Here is an 18894-nt window from a genome sequence, read left to right as displayed (position 1 = left end):
ATGCCAGAGGCCTCCCCGCGCTGCGGTGACACTGTGCCTGAGCCGGTTCTCGTGGGTTCTCCACGGCAGAGCGAGCCCCGGCACCGGGGCTGAGGGGACCCGTGGAGGGGGGGGGGGACACCAGGGGAACAGACACCCGGGGGACAGACGCCCGCGGACTACAGTGCCCGCGCTGCCGAGCTGAGCGCGCGCCCACCGCCGCGCGTGCCTGGCCCCACCATGCGCGTGCTCTCTCTCAGCGCTGGACCCACGCGCGTGCCTAGCCTTTCCACGCGCGTGCCCTCTCAATGACGCGCGCGGGCGGGGCGGGGCGCGGTCACGTGTGGCCGTGGCCGCGCGCCTGCGCAGCGTGGTCACGTGCTCGCGGCGGCCCGGCGGAGAGTTGAGCCATGGCGGGGTCGGGCGGAGGTGGGCCGGGCCGGGCCGGGCCGGGCCGGGATGGGATGGGATGGGATGGGATGGGATGGGATGGGATGGGATGGGATGGGATGGGGTCCTCCCGCCCCTCTCCCCCGGCGCGGAGTCCCTGGTTCCCCCCGCTCGCCCACACCCCGGCGGAGAGCGGGGCCTGTGCCGTGCGCGGCGCCGTTTCCATGGGCACCGCCTGAGGGCCCGAACCGCCGCAGGACGCTGTGGGGACGGCCCCGGGACTGCGCTGCTCAGCCCGTTGCCTTTTCCTCGGGGCCGTGGCTTGCGGGAGCAGCGGGGGCTTGGTTGGTCTGAGGCCCTCCTGGGAGAGCGCGGGGCCGGGGGGTTCCCAGGGGCCCGGGAGGAGTGGAAGCCCCCTGGGCTGTGTGGCTGGGCGGGGGTCCCATGTCCCCGGGGGCGCTCGGGGCAGGGGGCGGTGGGGCGGCAGTCCCAGCACTGAGCCTCTGCAGGTGCCTGCAGGTGCGAAGGAGGACACGTTCAATGTGCTGGACCTGGCAGAGTACACCAAGAACCGGCCCTGGTGGCGCAAGATCTTCGCTCCCAACTCGGGGTCGAGCGCTGAGAAATACAATGTGGCCACGCAGCTGGTGATCGGAGGGGTCACGGGATGGTAAGATGTGCTGGGAACTTGATGGACTTCTAGTGACTGCAGTGATGTTTTTCATGTTGAGTGTGTAACCCACGCAGCTGGTGATCGGAGGGGTCACGGGATGGTAAGATGTGCCGGGGTTGCCGTTGCTGCTGCCTGTGGGCACTAGCTGGGCTTTGGGGAGCGCGGTGACAGGTGCACAGTGGTCAGCTGGCAGTCTTTCGGAGAAGGCAGGTGTCCAGCTTGCTCAGCCCACTGTGCTCTGGCTCGCTCCGCTGAACTGTAGGAGGTCTTAAAAGCTGTTTGTAATGTGGAGCTGAAGAACTGAGACTAACTCCTAGAGAAGAAAATGGCATCAGGCTTTACTTTTTGAGTTGAGATAATTCTCTTTAACTTCTGGCATAAGGTGGTGGTGTTGAATTGAGAACAGGCGGATATGAGTCTCTTGGAACAAGGATTCGATGGAGCTGGATGCGCTTCAAGCGTCTGCAAAAAAACGCCTTGTAGAGGTGGTGTGCTGTGCCTGTGGGCATGGTTCCTGGGGCTTCGTGTCACTTGTCGTAGGTGCTGGGGCTCGTGGCTTGTGGCTCTGTTTGCAACTTCATTCCTACAGCAGCGTTGTTCGAGTTGAAAACTTGGTCTAATCACACCGCTTTGCTGCTTTCTGTGCCTGTTGTCTTCATCCGGCACAGGGTTACCCATTTGAAAGTGTATGGGAGATCTTCACTTTCTGATAAATATACGAGCTGGCCACCTCTCTTTTGTACCTTCACTAAGTGTATACATTCAGAAGTGGGTAAGAACAAGTCGCCGTGTTGTTTTGCAATGTTGAGAAGGAAACTGTAGCCAAAGTCAAGTCTGGTTTGGGTGATACAATACACGTGCCCTTTGCTGCATGACTGAGTGGTGCGGTGGCACTTGATGGAGTTCTAGTGACTGCAGTGATGTTTTTCATGTTGAGTGTGTAACCCCGTTTGGAGACCAGTATAGCTGTAGACCACTGCTGTCAGCTTGTTTCAGCATTTTTCTCCTGAGAAATGAAAAGGAAAAATAAGCAGTTGCTTGGGCATGAAAGAAGCTTGCCTTGTGATCTGCTCCCCATGCTCTATCATGGAGCAGCAGCAGATGTGCTGCCTAATTTCCCTTTAGAGATTTTACCTGTTAAAAACCTAAAATCACGTGTTGATTTTGGTGAAATGACGTGTTTCCGCTTACTCTTGTGGAAGAAGGTTGACATTGAACAGATAAGAATCAAAAGGCTGACATGCAGTAGTGAGAATTAAAAAGCTATAAAGCTTCACTTTTGGCTGGGCGCAAATCTTTTCTCTTTCTCTCTGGTTGCATGTGGGTTTCTTCTGCCGTTCATCAGGCTGTCTCCGAGTCTTGGGTGATTACTGCCACAGCCTTGCCTGCGGGAAGCATGCTGAGTGTGTGTTCGGTATCTCATTCTCCTGACTGGTTCCTGGTTGATTTGTAGGTGTACTGGATTCATTTTCCAGAAGGTTGGAAAGCTGGCAGCAACAGCGGTGGGAGGTGGCTTTTTCCTGCTTCAGGTGTGTATGAACAGCGGACCGGGCTTTCCAGGAACTGTGCTCCTGGGGACAAAGGGCTGTCTAGTGATAGGTACCTGTAGGGCTGTGTGGGGACAGATTCCCGCTCTTCTGGGAGCTCTGTGTGGCCGTGGATGTCACAGGTGTGTGTTCCCCGGGGTACGTAGATGCAGCAGCAAAGCGGGATCGGCGTGCATAAACTTAAGGATTGCCACAAGGCACTGTCTGCTTGGGGTCTGCAACAAGGGCCAGGCCCAAGGCACGTGGGGCTGTTTCAGAGTGAAGCGGGAGGCAGCCTTTGGCTGCAGCAAACCGCTGCTGCTGCAGGATTGCCTGATCAGAACTGCCTGCTGTACTTAGTCCGGTGCCTGTGGAGATGTGTCCCCGGAGGAACAGCCCTGAATGCCAGGAGGGGTTTGACCATGTCTGTGGTGTGTTTCATGTCAGCCTGGCCACCTGAGGAGTCAGGCCGGCACAGATGGGGCTCTCTGTAAAGTGTCAGGGATGAGGAGAGAAACAGAGATCTCTCTCTGTCTTCAACCATTTCTCCTGGTTTCCAAGAACTCTGGTGCTGAGGGGAGCTGCTCAGATGTGGGCAGCTAGTTCATACGTCCTGCAGGAGACAGAACAGCTCTCGGGCCTCGCTCAGCAGCCTTACATGTTTTCTTCTCAGGAGCTGTCTCATGTGTGACTCGTTCTCCCCGCTTTTCTGGCTCTGCTTGTTCTGCTGAAAGCCAAAGCCTGATCTGAGCAGGGCGAGTTTCACTGCTGAATCATCTTGACCAGATAAAATATTTAGAGAGGAACAGGCTATTAATAGCTGCATCCACCCACGGCAGCGGGAGAGCTGCAGAGAGTCCACAGTATACATGGCAGTTGTGATGGGGGAGGTGATGCCAGCTTTACAGTAGAGAATAGAGGCTGAAACGAGCTAAGCTGCAATGTGTGCCCTGCTCTTAGGGGATTACTGTGGGAGGCAGATGTTGCAGGGCAGTTAATACATACAGGGATGGTCCTTTGTCCAGTTTTTAATCTAGTGTGCTCATCCTCTCAGCCACTGGACAGTATGTGTGAGGTGGCTGTGGTCAGGGAAGGTGGGTGGGCAAGAGGGGTCTCTTTAGCCCTGGTCATGCAGGACTTCATTCCAGGAACTTTCTTTCCATGCCTCAAAACTCCAGATTGCAAACCACACAGGATACATCAAAGTGGACTGGAAGCTAGTAGAACGGGACGTGAACAAAGCCAAGCAGCAGCTGAAATTTCACAGCAGTGGTAACAAAATGTCTCCAGAAGTGAAAAGCAAAGTGGATGAGGTGAGACAACTCTCTCAGGGCACGTGCAGGTGCTTGTGTGGAGAGACAGCAGAAAATGGGATTGACTTTTGGGTTCTTATGGGTCTTACATTGTGCCAATACAAGGAGGGAATGCTTGCATGGTGGCACAGCTGGAGAGATGCCAAAGCTATCTGTGTGTATTTGAGACAACTATGATGGCTTCTAGACATGACACCATCTCACCGTGTGTTGCTGCAAATTCCTTAGGGTTGGGCTAAAACCTGCTGGGCTTGTGGGGAGAAGTTTCTTCGGTCAGACCAAGTCAGTCAAGCAGATCTGGCAGCAGAGTGGCCTAATTAACCTGGGCTCTGCTGGACCCTGGTCTGGCACACACAGCAGACTGCAGGGTTTAGAGAGCCCTGGAGCACATCAGCTCAGGCTGCAGCTCTTGGAGGATCCAAACTGCTGTGGGACTGGGGCAGTTTAGGAGATTAGGGAAGGGGGAGAGCATTAGGTAGGATACTTCCCATGCCTGAGCAGTGGCCTCTCTCTGAGCATCACTCACCTTGGAGAACAGCATGGTGATGTCTTCTTATGGGGAAGGTGGGCGGGTGACCTGCTGTTCTTGAACACTGTTGGCTCTTCTCTGCCCTGCTTAGGTGATCATATTTATGAAGAAGAATGTTATCCTGACTGGAGGGTTTGCTGGAGGATTCCTGCTCGGAATGGCGTCCTAGAAACTGCGCTCGACTCTTCCTTCATGCCCAGCCTGCCCTGCCTTCTTCTACTGCTGTTCTCTCTCACTTAGAAGTCAAAGGATGTTGCTGGCAGGCTCAGTCTGTTCTGCTCACAGGTTCCAGCCCTTATTTTTTACAGCACTGCTTTCCATTTCCAACCTTTCCTGCTGTCTGGACTGTTAGGGTGCTGGGATCAGTCTTTATGTATCCTTGTGATTCCTTTCCCCACTAAATATGCCCAGTCCCAAATTTTCTGATGAGTTACAGCCTTATAAACATGTAGTGGCAGAGAAATATCTTAAATGCGCTTCTTCTCAGGTGCATACGGCTGTTACATGTACCTGTCTGCCAGTATATGTGTACAACAGCTGTTAGCTGTTCACTGCTATTTAGCTTGCACTTTTTCTACCCTGGTACCTGGAAAGCTCTGTGATGGTGTGTGCAATCCAAAATGTGCTTGGCTGTCCTTGGGTGGCTGCAGAAGTGTCCGAGAACAGTCTGGGCTGTGTCCATGGCAGGTGGATAAGGAGCGAGTTCATGCTATGTGTGATGCTGGGGGTTCTGCTCTCCCCCTGCCATTGCACTGCACACAGATAGCTGTTTAGCTTCTTCTTTGCTGTTATTTATACCCCTCAGTGGAACTGCAGCACTGGCACCACTGATGGAAACTGAGTGCTGTGGGTGACTCTCCAGGCCCTTTCCTTATCATGTGTTCTGAAATTCAGCGAGCTTCCTGCACTGTGGAGCTCTTTTCTGGCTTGCTAGCTGACAGCTCAGCCTTTGAAATGTGCTGAGGTGCTCTCTTGTGGTGGGCAGCCTTCCAGCTGTCTGTGTCAGGCAGCGTGCATTTCAGCTGCGCCGCTTACTGTAAATCACCTCGGGCCTCAGACTGGTGTTTCGAGGTCTGCCATGACCTTCTCTGGCCACCTTGGTGTTGTGATGCTTTTAGAGCTGTAACCATGCGGCATGGGATCGCAGATGGGAAACGCACCCCTGTTTAGGGTACATTGCCCTGCTCCAGGGTCCCTGTTGCCAGCTCAACCGGAGGGGTGGGAGAGGATGTGAAATCTGGAGTGCAGTCCTTTGCCTGCCTCTGCATGAACTCTGTCCCCTCGGTCTCTGCAAGCAATTGAAATGACAAAACTGTTGGGAAAGCCGGGTTGTGCTCTTGTGTGAGTGGCTCATTTCCATACTTTCTGTCTTGGTTATGTTCCTTCCTTCTTTGCATTTACCATTTCCACAAAAAAAAAAGCTGCTTGCTTAATTCCGTCAGCCGCAGCCCTTCTCTTGCAGGTGGGGAGGCAACCTAGACGCAGAGCTCAGCTGGTTGTGGACAGTCTGTCCCAGTGCAGCTGTGCGCAGAGCAGAGCTCAAACCTACAAGAGAAAATTAAAAAAAAAAGCCCAACCCAGAGCCTTCAAGGTGTTCTGAGGTGTTCTGCACTGGGTGTGCTGGGCTCGCGTTGCCACTTTCCAGAGTGCGCAGGCTTCCGTGGTGGTGGCGGCGAGGTGTCTTCCAGCAGGTACAGGTAGGAGTTCTTGCCAAGAATGTTTTTTCTTATGTGAAAATCACCTCATCCTTCAGTGGGAAACATGCCGGGGAGGCATGATGCACATGGTGATGGGGATGCAGCACCTGGCTCAGCGGCTGCACCCTGTCGCCAGTGCTGCGTGTTGCCTTTCTGATCATCGCTGCCGCTCGCACTGTGGCTAGAAAAGGGGATCTTCCCCGAGAGCTGCTGGAACGGTGGATTCGTCCACCAGAGGTTTTGGGATGAGCGCTTGCGGTTGTTAATTTTGTCTTGGCTCTGTTGATTGAAGTGCCAGTGTAGCAACACATTGATTTAGCTGAGGTTTTCTCCCCTTCAGGATCTGAAAAGGGGCTGCAGGTAATCAGGAAACAGAATTTGGTTTCTTTGCTCCTGTTCTGCCATACATGGCCAAGGGGAATGAAGGAGCAGCTTGGCTCATGTCCTTTTAGTTATTGTCTTCCTAAAAGCTGTCCAGGAGTGATATGATGCAGCACATAGGTCTTCAGTAAATTGGTGTTTGGGAGTTGAGTGACAGGTGGTGGTGGGGTTTTTTGGTGGTTTTTTTTTTCGGTTGGTTGTTTTGTGTTTGTAGGAACCCTGCAGGGCTGAACGTTCATGAATTAATACATTTGTATTGCAGGGCATCTCTTGTTCCTGTAGGAAAACAGCATTGCTGCCACTCTGCCTGGTGTGCTGCATAAAACAACTTCTTCTGAGATGCACTTATGTCCACAAAGCTTTCTCCAACGATAAAACTCAAAGTAAATCGTTAACAGACCTTAGGGATGTTTTTCAGGCTCAAATAAGTCCCCGTTTCTCCCCAGGGAAGGGTGCACTGGGTTCTGCTCCACAGGGTCCCGACTTGCTGCTATGGAGAGAAATGACCCAGAGAGGGAGCTAAAACGCCTCAATTGCTGCCGGAAAGGGAAAACAAGCGACAAAATCATGTTGAGTTTGATGTGAATGCAGGTTGGGAACAGACAGGGACATCAGGATCTGGCGAATCTTTCTGCTGTGCCAGCGTTGGGCTGGTGGCAGGTACCGTCTGGTGCTGTGGGCCCACACTGGGAGCTTTGATGCTGCATCAGCCTCTGCGGGGATGCGTTTTCATTGTTGCAGGTGCCAAGATGAGGTGTTCCACCCCCCTGCTCCCACCCCTGCTCCTTTGGTCTTGTTTCAACAACTTCTGGCATTTGTTCCAGTATAATAAGGTTTAAAACACACTAGGCTTTTAAGGTGTTTTTATATATTGTATGTAAATGCTTGTTGAAGTGATATTTTATTAAACAGTTTTGCTCTAATAGCTTCTATGTGTGAGGTCTGTTGACTTCTTGGGAATCAGCCTGGTTTTGTGTCGCCCTGCATGCTGGACGCGCGGGAGCAGTTCCAGCATGAGGCCAGTGCCTTCCCCCGTCTCTGCAGGTAACCACGGGCTGCCTTAACAGACCCCTCTCCCTGGTTGCCAAAAGTTGGGGTGCTTCTGGGGCGGGAGGTGATTCTGCTGCCAGCCTGGCTTCAGAGCCTCCCTGCTGAGCAAGTTTGCTCCACCCAAGTAGAAATGGGCATGGAGACGAGGCTTTTCTTTTTAATAGGTGTAACAGATGCCTAAACATGTATTGTTTTTATTGTCTGTTCGTGACTTTCTTTCCACTGCTCCTGCTCAGATAGCACAAAAGGGAAAAATGAGCAGTGTGTCAAGTGTTTGAGCTGCTTCACAACCTTGTCATCACTTTCCCCTACTTTTCAAGAATACTGAATGCCCTATTTTGTCTTAAGTTTTTGTTTTGTTTTGTTGGTTTTGTTTGGTTTTGCTGGGGGGGATTGGCGGGAGGGGGAAGGCTAGCCCTGAATTATTCTGATCTTGAGCCTGGTTATAAAAATATCAAGTAGCTGCTATTTAAACACGATGATATCACATGAAGCTCTGGACGGTGAATGGCAGCCAAGCTGCCCAGCTTGCAGCTATGTTGTACCCTCAGTAAACAACCAGAGACTGCAGTTTGTTCCAGTCATTTATTTTGTATTTCAGAGCAGTGAATACAGATGGTTTGCTTTTCTAGGCTTCAATACACTCAGCTATTGTGCCTAGACTACAGTGGTCTGTTTATAGAAGCTGTATTTTGTAAAAGTTGTACTTGATCACAGCACAAAAGTCCTTTACGGCTAGATCTAATGACAGAGTTAGGAGCCTAGTGGGTTTGAAGTCTGAGATTGGGGTGCCTGGCCCTACAGTGGACCTGGCACCTGCTGCGGTGCCTGGACTCCTGCTACGGGGGACGGAGAGACTGAGGCAACTCTGAAGGGTGATGCAGGAACCTGTCTGCTGAGCTCTTCCTACAGGTCACAGGAAATTCTGCTGCACGGGTGAGAGCTTCTGAAAAGCCATCTCTCCCTGGAGTCCTGACACAGCTGGCTTGTGAGTGAGTCTGGAATGCTGTGTTGAAACCAAGTGCTACAACTGCTTATTCAGTAAGCAGCGCCTAAATCAGTTCTTGGATCTAGCCCAGGGCTTTGTGACAGGCCTCTGGGTACCAGCAGCTTGAACTACGCTGGGTTTGTAACATATTGCTTAAAGGTGTTCAATTGTACATAAATTTATAAATTTTATATCAACAGTCAGATCTTTCAAATGAATATTGCTTTTTTTAAAAAAATCCTATTCCTGTAGCAATCCCTGAAATAATGTTCCTGTAACATCTTTGTCATGCAAATAGCAGCGTGTAGGCAATTCAAATATAAAGTAAACAAAAGTCTGTCCAGTGGGAAAGTGAGGCACTTAGGCAAAGTGACGTGTAGTCACTCGTGATCTATGCAAGACCTAGGAACAATCCCAAGACCTGATTCCCATTCTTGAGCTTGAACCACTGGACAGGCAAATGTTGTCTGGAACTACTGCACGACGGCAGCAATACCTTTGCTGTGTCAAGATGGGCTTGTGTCATGCTTAAACTCACTCACTCTGCTGAACTTATTTCCTGTACCTCTCGCTCCAGAAGCCAGAATAACTTGGTTCCAGTTCTCCATTTTGCGAGCAAGGATGGATTAGAGTAAGGTAAGCATTCTAAGAACACCAAATTGATTTTTCACAGACACAAGCGCAATGCAAAGACAACGTAGAGGATGTTTTGGTACAGAGAATAAAGTCTGTTAACCAGGCCATCTGTTGGTACTGCATTATACTTTTTGGTGTGCCGGGTGGTGTGTTCCAGGAGCGATCTGGCTTTCCTGAAAGTCTAAAGAAGGCTTGAAAAAACACACACAAGCTCTACAGGTGAGTCTGTGCTCCGGCACCTGCTGGAGCTGCATTGTGTTACTGAGGTGGTGGGGGAATTCGTCCTGAAGTCGCCTTCAGCTTTTCTCTCTCCCTTTCTTCTTTCTCAAACCCTGAACAACAGATGGATCTGCCCTTGGGGTACCGGGCACAGCACTTGCGCATCTCCTGAAGCACAGTTTCACACTTCGACTCCATGTAGTTGTTCGCTGGAAAATAAAAAGGAGACACAAAGTCTGCAGAGGGGAACAAGTTTTATCCCCAGAGGGGACACATCTACCCCAACCCTTCAGCTGCTGCGCAGCATGTTTTTCTGAAAAGCAAGAGCTGCTTACAAGCATTTCATCACTTTCTCTGCCTAAAAAGAAAATCTCTAGTTTCAGCTGTCTTAAAGCCATGCAAAGGCAGCCTTGCTGTTGTGGGTGGGAGCAGCTTCAGTCCCCCAGTTTTGTAGCTATCACATCTCGCTACAGTAAAAATGAGGTTTCCCTTATCGCTGCCCTTCAATCCTTACTTTAGCCTGCGTGCTTTTAAGCTGGATCTTGTCATCCATGGTCTGCAGCTCAGCTGCCACGGTTTACACCTGAGTGTAAACGTAAGATCATCCAAAGAAGACTTGGTACAAACAGGGACAGCCCTGTGGGGTTTGTAAAAGGAAGGGGTGAGGAGCACGACTGCCAGCCTCCTCTCTCTTTGCGGCCTGCTGCGGGCGGGCTGCGGCTCTGCGGCGCAGCCAAAGCGGGCAGCACGCTCACAGAACGCTCAGCCAGGCACCAGCGGCTGAGTCCAACAGAAATGCAAAATTAGTATATAACATTATTGTCAAATATATTTGCTACTAAAAAAACTACCAATGGCAAAAAGAATATTTTTGGTTTTTTAAATCTCCTTCATGCAAAGTTTGCTCTGGTTCTTGACATTTACTAGGGAAATGGGATGATTTTTTTAAATGTGTTTCTTTATGACTGATGTTACCTCTTTCGCTGGCAGAGCTGAAATTTTTCAAATAGTTTGTTCCACTCTTCTTGATCAAGGGTATGCTTAATATATATTATAAAAATATTGGCTGCACAGAGCCAGTGACACGACCACCAAAGGTTCCACCTCTAGCTCAGGAGGTCCCTTAGCCAGACAACTGTTACTTGACCTCCTCTCACTTTCCTTCCTGGAGTTCTGCCCTTGGACACTGCCAGAGCTGGGACATGGGGCTAAATGACCTCCTAATCTGACCTGGGATCCCTGGCCTCACATCTTTGTGTACAGCACAACTATATTCACCCTGTACTTTCTCCATATTACCTTTGTTTCAGACCGGGAGAGATTTCACAGCCCCGGCAGCTTTAGGCACTGCAGGACACAGATGATTTCTCCAGCATCCTTTCTGCCCTGGCACTTTGCTGGCCGAGGTGGCAAAGCCCACAGTGCTTTGCAGGGCTGGCTACGAGGCTCTTGGAGAGGAGCCCCACAGGCATGTGAGCAGACAGGGTCTGTGGCTTGAATTGACAACTACCTGCCTGTCTGCACGGAAGCGCAGGGCGTGCAGAGACACCCACCCTGCCTTGAATGAGCTACGCAACCTCTACGCAGCCGTACTCTCCCCCCCACCTGCCACTGATTGTTAAAAGACTAAAAGAAGCAACAGCAACCCAATGTCAGACAAACACAGCACTCGCTAGAGAGCCCAGAAAGCAGCAATGAATGCTGTTAGTGAGCAAGCCAGCCCGCTCTGATCACTGGGCTATGAATTCCCTAACTGGGTTGGTGAGTGACCTGTAACACAAGCACAGAGGTCGCCCCTGAGAAAAAAGGTTGTGGTGATGTTACTTCTCTGTGCAAGCTGGCAGCCTGGGAGGCACGGCAGGCCCTTGGAGAGGACAGTTAATCTCCCTCTGCGATAACCTGCAAATTACGAGCACTCCAAGGTTCTCCTAACTGTTCCTGTGCAGGTTGGTTTCTAAAACTATGGCCACACACAAGCACATCCTGCTATTAATACCTGTCAGGGATGCACTCCTGAAAAGCACAATCGTTAGTCGTACAGTGGATAGCAAACCAGAAGAGATTTACAGTGGCGTTCAGTCTCACAGAGGAAGCAGACAAGATGTTATAGAACACTGACCCACTCCAAAACCAGCCTTTGAAAAGCCAGCATCTCCCAAAGGTTCTGCTTCTGCCCTCTGTCCTCTGCACTGTGTGCACTCTCTCTATTTGTCAGGTAAAGCTCTGTATACGTCCCCTATGGCATTAATTCTTATGGGGAAAATCGCTTTGCTCTCTGTCAACTCAGCTGCTTCATCTGTGCAACTCAGACACGTCCGTAGCACAGTAATACATGAACAACAAGAGCAGTTCAAAACGATAGCAGTGAACAGTGGAGTGTGCATGTAGCAGAGTCACAGAGCTTCTTTGCTAACACTTAACCATTCAGAGCAAACCAGTACACAAACCCACACATGTAAAACACTAGGAATAACGTCCATGAATGTTAAAATGGAACACTGTCACAGATGGGACCCAAACAGGGTCAAACATTAGCTTTTAAGTACAGTTCCTATGGGGAGAGCCGGCAGCCCCTCATGGGAGAATGCTCCAGACCTGAAGACAGTAACAGGTACCATCTAGACAAATGCTGCGGACATGCAGAGGACATGTTATTTGCACAGCTTGCAATCACTGTGTGTGCTGCAGCTTGCAAAGCCATCCCTCTACTTCCCCAGCAAAACTCCCTCCCTGCTATATTTTAGCTAACCTGTTTGTAGTCTGTTAATAAATTAAAGGCAGAAACGAGGTGCTGTGGAACTGGCCTGGCTGATTTTAGCTGCGGCATTGCTGGTCTCCTGCCCCGTCATCCCTGGGCTAACACGAGGAGTCATTATCTCGTAAAGCTCAGAGCCCACTGGCTCAGGGCTCCACGAGGAGAGCCAGGAAGGATTCCTTCCCGTGCCGCTGAGCTGCCTTGGCACACAGCAATGTTTTCCCTTTCTCATTCTACACGGCAAATCCTTTCTCCAAAAAGCAACAATTTTTTTAAAAAAATTGTCCTCTGCAAATAACAAGCCTGCTCTCCCCAACTCAGGCTCCCAAAGCACATTATCACATAACCTCCATCGGCCGTACAACTATTTAGCTAAGCTGATAGAAAACAGCTGTTAAAGGTCTCCAGAAGGAGACAGTCCCATACCTTCAGGCCAGATCACAAATACCTAACCTGTTCCTGACAGACATCTGTCTGACCTGCTCTTAAAATACTCCTTGAGCCAGAAGCTCTGCAGTCACACCATACAATCCACCCACTACCTCACTACCCACTCTGTAAGAGTTTATGCTCATGTCTGGCTCTCCCCGCCTACGTCTGAGTCCCAACACTACACACAGCATCTCACTACCAGCACGGAGAACACTGAGATAGGCACATTATTGTTACAAACACTGTGTTTTGTACTAATGGTGTCTCGTTACTTACGATCAAGCACAAGGGAATTTTAATAAAACCACACATTATCATTTTGTTTGATTTGCAAGCAGGTGATGCTAATGCGCTTGCTTGCTTTCAAGGTGAAAGGAGAAAAGGGTTAAACTAAAAGAATTAAGTTCCACCAAAAATCAAGACACCAAAAAGACAAAGTGACACTTGGTACCTTGCAAGCATTTCTGTATTTCACAGGCTTGTTTCTGGCAGGGATCCTTCTGGGACATGTTCAGAGAACTAAAATGATAGGAAAATGTTACTGTAGAAACAACATGCTTTCCAGGGGGTGGGGGGACAAGACACTGTCTTAAACCCAAGGCTTTTAAGAGCTCCCAATTTCCCTCTCTGTCACAGACAGATCAGAAAATGTATATTGCTGCTTGCAGATGCCTGCCAACATACACAATAATTCTCTGTGTCTGGCTAAAGGATGAAAATGTGGACAATGAATACAGGAAGTTTTATGTTGCTAGGCTGGAAGGCCTTTTTCTTTTCTCTGGTCAAAATACGTCCTTTTCCACTTGGATGCACAAAGATACCAGCAAAGATTCAAATTAACACGGCTGACTGATTTTTAACAGTTCTGTGCCTCTAGACCCTATACTAAAACATGTATGTGCAAAAGCCCTCCCTGTGAGCTCTACACAGCCAAGGATTTGGTGTTGGTCATATAAGTGCAGCTGGAGGAGGCATTTAAAAACAAAACAACTTTGTTGTGTATGTCCCAGAAAGACAATGATAAGGGCTTTTTTTTTTTTCTCCCCAGGAAAAAGTCTCTTGGAAATCCCGTCCCCCCAAAACCAGACCGGAGGACAGCCCCATCTCGTTCAGATCCCTAGAAAGCGGTACTTCAGACACTCGGTTTGACTCTCTGCAGCTGTGACACCTCTAACTGTGATCTTCCCTGAGAGATCAAAAGACAAGCAAAACTGGCGGTAGGAGTAGTTGGATGGGAGACCTCTCCAGGAAAGCACCGCTGCCACCGAAAGCGGTGGTGGGACTCCAGCTCCTGGCCCTGCCCAGAGCCAGGCAGGTGCTGCCTTTCAGATTTCTGACAACTCCCCAGCCCACAGCACTTTTCACTATCGCTAGGACATTATTTCCAGCATCCTGGCCAAACTCCACTTGGGGCAATTACATTCTGCCTACCTAGAACTCCCCCTGATGTTTCACTTGGACACAATACTCCTCTTCACTGCCTGTCCTAAACTCTTGTGTGATGTTGCTGTGTGTTGTTTAACTGCTTCCACCTCAGAGGTGGCTGCATTTCAGTGGAGAGAGAATCATTTATTGTACAAAATATACAACGACATCCTCCTAGAGCCACTGCTCCTGAAAGACAAAAAGTCATATTAAAGAATGACTGGGAATAAACAGAGTACAGTACAAAGCAGGGGAAATGTCTACACATACCAGATTAATCACCAGGCACGAGTTTAAGCAGCAGTTCTTCAACACCACCAAGCTGTAAGCGACAAGGAAAAGTTCAATACGTCTACAGGTACTGTGGCTGAGCTAATGGACTTCAACAAAATAACAGTCCTTTGCTGTCCCTCAAGGATCTCAAATGACTTCACAAACAGGCATGACTATGGTCTATTGTTGCCACCATCCTTACCATGAGATGGTGCTCTATCTCCCAAACGCGAGAGTTACTATCCCTGTACTGCTCACCCTGGGACAGCTGCCACATATGAGGCAGCCGGGATGGGGGGAGCTGGCTGGGTCGCAGCGCCTCACCCAGGGGAACCTGAACTCTTTGGATCCGAGCCCTCAGCATACCTTCCTCCTGGGGGAAAAGTAACAAAAAGAGCAGGCAGTTACTGGCAATGCAGTACAAGCACCTGCAACAGCAAAGCTACAACCACTGGGAAGCTCAAAGGACACTTGCCTCTTCCGCAGCCACAAGCCACGTTTTGCGGTGCTCGTCGCAGTAAACACCTACACGTCGCACCCACAGCCGCACAGGAGGAGCGCCAGCGTGCCCTCCCGCTGCCATTCCCTCGGCCGCTCCGGGACGCTGCTCAGGTGGACGGCATCAACCCGCAGGATGCACGCATGGTCTCTTTAGCTCTGAATACATTCACGGAGAAAGCTCTCAGACCTGAAAGGCACCTCTGGGTGACGTCTGTATGAGATGCTACGTGCTGAAATGTCCCTAGAAGTCGGCTTGGGCAACTAAGGTGGTGCCTAAGTGAATAGAAATGTCGTGAGAGGTTGTACGCTGGGATGTGTGTGCTGCGTGGTGTTTGTAAGGCATTCTGGGGCAAAAGGTGCTATAGGTACGAAGTTAAACCCTGTGAATATTGGCTTTGCTTATTCCACTAACAGTCCTGATAACAGTCTCTGTGTAAAATAGTGAAAAAAAAAAAAGAAAAAGAAAAAGAAAAAGACTGATTTACACAGGAGTCCCGTGGCTACTGATGGTCTAAATCCAAAAAGCAAAACTTGTGACAAGAGGTGAAATTAGCTTAACAAGAACGAAGATCACTCTGGAGATAACGCATGGAACTCCATATGCACGACTCTCATATTTGGAACTTGCAGAGCTGTCATTGTGACGGGTCCTTCATCTCATCTCTCAAGAGGACGGCAGCACTGTCCATTCACATAGGAGCTTCTTGGGAACAGCTCTCGTGACTTTGCGCAGTTCGGCTTTTAGATGGTTACAGAGAGCCACCGGCATCAGCAGGGGCAAAGGAATTTTGGACATTGAGGTGGTTCTTCCTACCGGAATTTTTGTTTAACAGCAAGTTTATCTGTGTACCAGTTAGATCAAGCTGAGCCATTAGCAAATGAAGATCAGGGGAAATGATTCTCTCTTTGAACCCTAGAAGAGGTAATCAAAATGGTACAGACAGTCTTCATTCTTTATCTAGGTTTAAAGTAGAACAGAGTTAAGCTGTAATACATATAACATCCTTCTGCTACGAAGCAGATGCAATATTCCTATCCCAGTGAAACACAGTGGTCTTCTGAAAACTTGTAAAGTTACAAGGCACATTTCAGACAGGAGCAAGAAAATCTGGGTACAAAATAAAGTAGGGAAAGTCAGGGAGAGAAAAAAATTGTTATACATTGGGGTACATATATAACAGAAAATACATTTCTATGTTGCCTTCTGTATCTTACATCAGTGCTTCTCTACCTTCTCGCATCAAAGCATCCCTCAACCTTTTTGAAAACAAAACACCAACCACGGATCAGCCTGAACAAACTTTTGAATATTCCTCTATTATTTCTTTTTCTCCCATTCTGTTTGTCTCCTTGCTTGATGTGTGGGAATGTGTATGTGCATTATAAAAAGCATCACTGCTCTGAAGAACACCCTGTGATTTGGTACAGCCGCTCCAAGCAATGCCCCAGCAGCCGGATCACCGGCATTTAGAGGGATGTGAGAGCACACTGACACGCCTCACAAGGCCTTCAAGAATAAACTATGGGGGTTGAAGGGACATTCCTGTAAACCTTTTTCACTCTGCTTTACCCCAAGTCACTTTACAAATTTAAGCCCGTGTCTGGAAATCACTTTGCCCAGCGGTGAAATGCAGCAAGCACCACTGCTTGTTTTCAGCCAGCTGAATGTAATCACCCGGGTTGGAATTCGGCCAGGATACTCTCCTACTCTGCAGTAAACTGCCAAAAGCTCCATCATGACCAAAAATGCCCAAAGACTTGCTTTTATTCCATTCAAACCTGGAATTTCTACAGCTCATCAGCCCCAGGCCAGAAGACTCAAGACTGACTTCAGTGCTGGGAAAATATTACTCAGTAAGTGAACGCTATTTGCTATAGCAAGTAAACTCTCCTGGAAGGTCTCTTATCCAAATACTGACCTGCTTCAGTCTTGCTAAACTACAGCACAGTATGTGTGTTTGTGTGCATTGTGTATGAACATGGCAGCAACGACAGGCACAGGGCTGACAGAACAAGGTCTCATGCACAGGACACTGCAGAATGGGCAGCAATTAAAGTGTGTTTTCACCCTTTGCCCCACTAATTTGTCCCAAACTTCCTCCCAGCTCCACAGCTCTGAGTTCAGTTACCAAAGTTCAAAGGCCCAGTCTGGCCTCTCTTTTCAACCGTCTCAAAGACTGACACAAAGGTGCCCAGTTAGTGCCGCAAATAAAATACTGAAGTCAGGCAAAACCGTCAATTGGGTTTGAACTAAGACAGGTCTGTCTTTAGCACTCAAACATACAGAAGAAATGGAAGATTTGAAAAAGCACGTGCTTAGACATTTGCACCTGGAACTTTAAGAAGAGAAAAACATAGACAACTCCTATTACTGCAGACTTTATCAGAAAGCAATAAAAAAGCCTGAAGGAAGACATGGGTGAAAGGAGAAGTAAGCCTACTTATATTGAAAACAAGCTGTAGAACCTGTTTCTCACATTGCTTGCTTCATAATCGATAAAAAACCCCACCACATCCAACAAAAAACAATCAGCTTAAATTTGGAAGATTGCAGCGTCATCCTTTGAAACAGATTTTAATGTTCCCATCAACATAATTGCTGTTTAAAGTATTGATTTGGGGAGATTGAAACCCCAACTCCCAGGGACAGGGCAATGACTTGCAGGTATTCCATTCCATCCATCTCTCTCCTTAGGGGTTTAATGCTGTTCTGGGACCTGGGTGGATTTCTGAGCCACACAATATACGAATAAATGTGTAAATGGCCAGGAGGAGGACTGCATCTTGTGGTGAAGACAATTTATTTCCTTTTCAATTAAGTACATAGAAATATTTTATGAAAACAGTTAAATAAATTTTTCCGGCTGCTGCTTAGACGATGTCAAGAGCTGGAGCTCAGCGTGCTAAACAAACTCCACCCTTTATTGCTTTTGGTCAGATTGTCAGAAGAGTTCAGCTGCCATTGAGGCGCCCGGGATCAAAAGCGGTGCTGAGGCTCAGTGGCCCAGGCACAGCGCTGTGCTGACAGCACTAACAGACTGACAGTGTTCAGGAAAAGACTGGACAACATCCTCAGACACACGGTGTGAACTGTGGGGTGTCCTGTGCAGGGACAGGAGTCGGACTCCATGATCCTTGTGGGTCCCTTCCAACTCGGGACATTCTGTGATTCTAACGGGGCTGCAGAGCTCTGGACCCAGGCCGGGCCGTGCACAGCTGCCCACACACCCTGTGCGGGAGGGGGCTGAAGGGGAGCCGAGCTTCCCGAAACACCCAGCAACAGGTGAGGGGCGGGACGGGCTCCCTGCCGGTGCTCGGGTGGGTTCACTTGCTCCGCAGTTTCTCCCGGGGGTTCAGGCTGCGCCCCACGCCAGCAGCTCCGGGACCCGCTCTGCGCGCCCTGCGGAGCCTGCGGGCTGCTGTCCAGGCAGCGCTGGGGACGAACGAAAGAAACAGGAAGACTAAAAGAATCACAGAATCCTTTCAGTTGGAAGAGACCCCCAGGATCATCGAGTGCAACCATAACCTAACTTCGGCACTAACCCATGACCCCAAGAACCTCGTCTAAACGCCTTTTAAACCCCTCCAGGGATGGTGACTCCACCGCTGCCCTGGGCAGCCTGTTTCAATGCCCAACAACGCTTTCTGTGAAGAATTTTTTGCTAATATCCAACCTAAACCTTCCCTGGCGCAACCTGAGGCCATTTCCTCTCGTCCTACGGATAAGTGCCGGGGGAGGCCGTGGAGAGGGGCCGGGAGCCGGGCCCGGCGCGGGGGTGCGGGGAGCGGCAGGCAGGGCAGGGCCGGGCCGGGCCGGGCAGGCCCCGCCGCCGCGGCGGGCGAAGGGCGCCGCGCGTCTCCATAGCAACCGCCTCCCACCCGGGCTGGGCCTGCAGGGCTCGGCGGCCGCCCCTCGGCGTGAGACGGCAGCGGGCGGAGCGGGAGGCGCCGGGCCGGGCCCTCGGGCCGCCCGCCCGTGACCTACCTGCAGCCCCGCGCAGGTGACAGCCAGCGCCGAGTGCACCGAGCAAAGCCTTCCCCGCCCTCCCCCCTGACCCCACCACCTCCCTCCGCCTGATCGCAGGCCCCAATGGCCGGCGCGCAGCGGAGCCCCGCCCCGAGCCGGG

The 18894-nt window shown here is 50.2% G+C and overlaps 3 protein-coding genes across 7 annotated transcripts; 1 reads left to right on the top strand and 2 right to left on the bottom strand.

Moving 5' to 3' along the window:
• The first annotated feature begins 204 nt into the window (after positions 1-204).
• Positions 205-7413, top strand: FUNDC2 (FUN14 domain containing 2). The gene is made up of 5 exons (XM_065077757.1): positions 205-408; positions 889-1039; positions 2496-2571; positions 3747-3881; positions 4502-7413. The coding sequence occupies exons 1-5, from the start codon at positions 390-392 to the stop codon at positions 4577-4579; spliced, it is 459 nt and encodes a 152-aa protein (XP_064933829.1). The 5' UTR covers positions 205-389; the 3' UTR covers positions 4580-7413.
• Positions 7414-8109: 696 nt separating this feature from the next.
• CMC4 (C-X9-C motif containing 4) lies at positions 8110-18819 on the bottom strand. Of its 3 annotated transcripts, none has more exons than XM_065077761.1 (3): positions 18753-18819; positions 13020-13087; positions 8110-9590 (listed from the first exon to the last, which is right to left on the bottom strand). In XM_065077761.1, exons 2-3 carry the CDS (start codon positions 13075-13077, stop codon positions 9421-9423), a joined length of 228 nt encoding a protein of 75 aa, XP_064933833.1. In that variant the 5' UTR covers positions 13078-13087; positions 18753-18819; the 3' UTR covers positions 8110-9420. The 3 variants fall into 3 exon arrangements, with proteins under 3 accessions (XP_064933833.1, XP_064933834.1, XP_013227508.1); XM_065077762.1 differs by lacking the exon at positions 18753-18819 and adding an exon at positions 14264-14315; XM_013372054.3 differs by lacking the exon at positions 18753-18819 and adding an exon at positions 14000-14151.
• On the bottom strand, positions 8110-18888 carry MTCP1 (mature T cell proliferation 1). Of its 3 annotated transcripts, none has more exons than XM_065077758.1 (7): positions 18753-18888; positions 14742-15725; positions 14469-14639; positions 14264-14315; positions 14000-14182; positions 13020-13087; positions 8110-9590 (listed from the first exon to the last, which is right to left on the bottom strand). In XM_065077758.1, the coding sequence occupies exons 2-4, from the start codon at positions 14847-14849 to the stop codon at positions 14268-14270; spliced, it is 327 nt and encodes a 108-aa protein (XP_064933830.1). In that variant the 5' UTR covers positions 14850-15725; positions 18753-18888; the 3' UTR covers positions 8110-9590; positions 13020-13087; positions 14000-14182; positions 14264-14267. The 3 variants fall into 3 exon arrangements, with proteins under 3 accessions (XP_064933830.1, XP_064933831.1, XP_064933832.1); XM_065077759.1 differs by having other exon boundaries at positions 14742-15680; positions 18753-18877; XM_065077760.1 differs by lacking the exon at positions 14000-14182.
• Positions 18889-18894: the final 6 nt, after the last annotated feature.

Source organism: Columba livia, chromosome 12, assembly GCF_036013475.1.
Source record: "Columba livia isolate bColLiv1 breed racing homer chromosome 12, bColLiv1.pat.W.v2, whole genome shotgun sequence".
Classification (NCBI taxonomy): domain Eukaryota; kingdom Metazoa; phylum Chordata; class Aves; order Columbiformes; family Columbidae; genus Columba; species Columba livia.
Note: the sequence above shows the minus strand (reverse complement) of the source record. Positions and strands in the feature narration are given on the sequence as shown.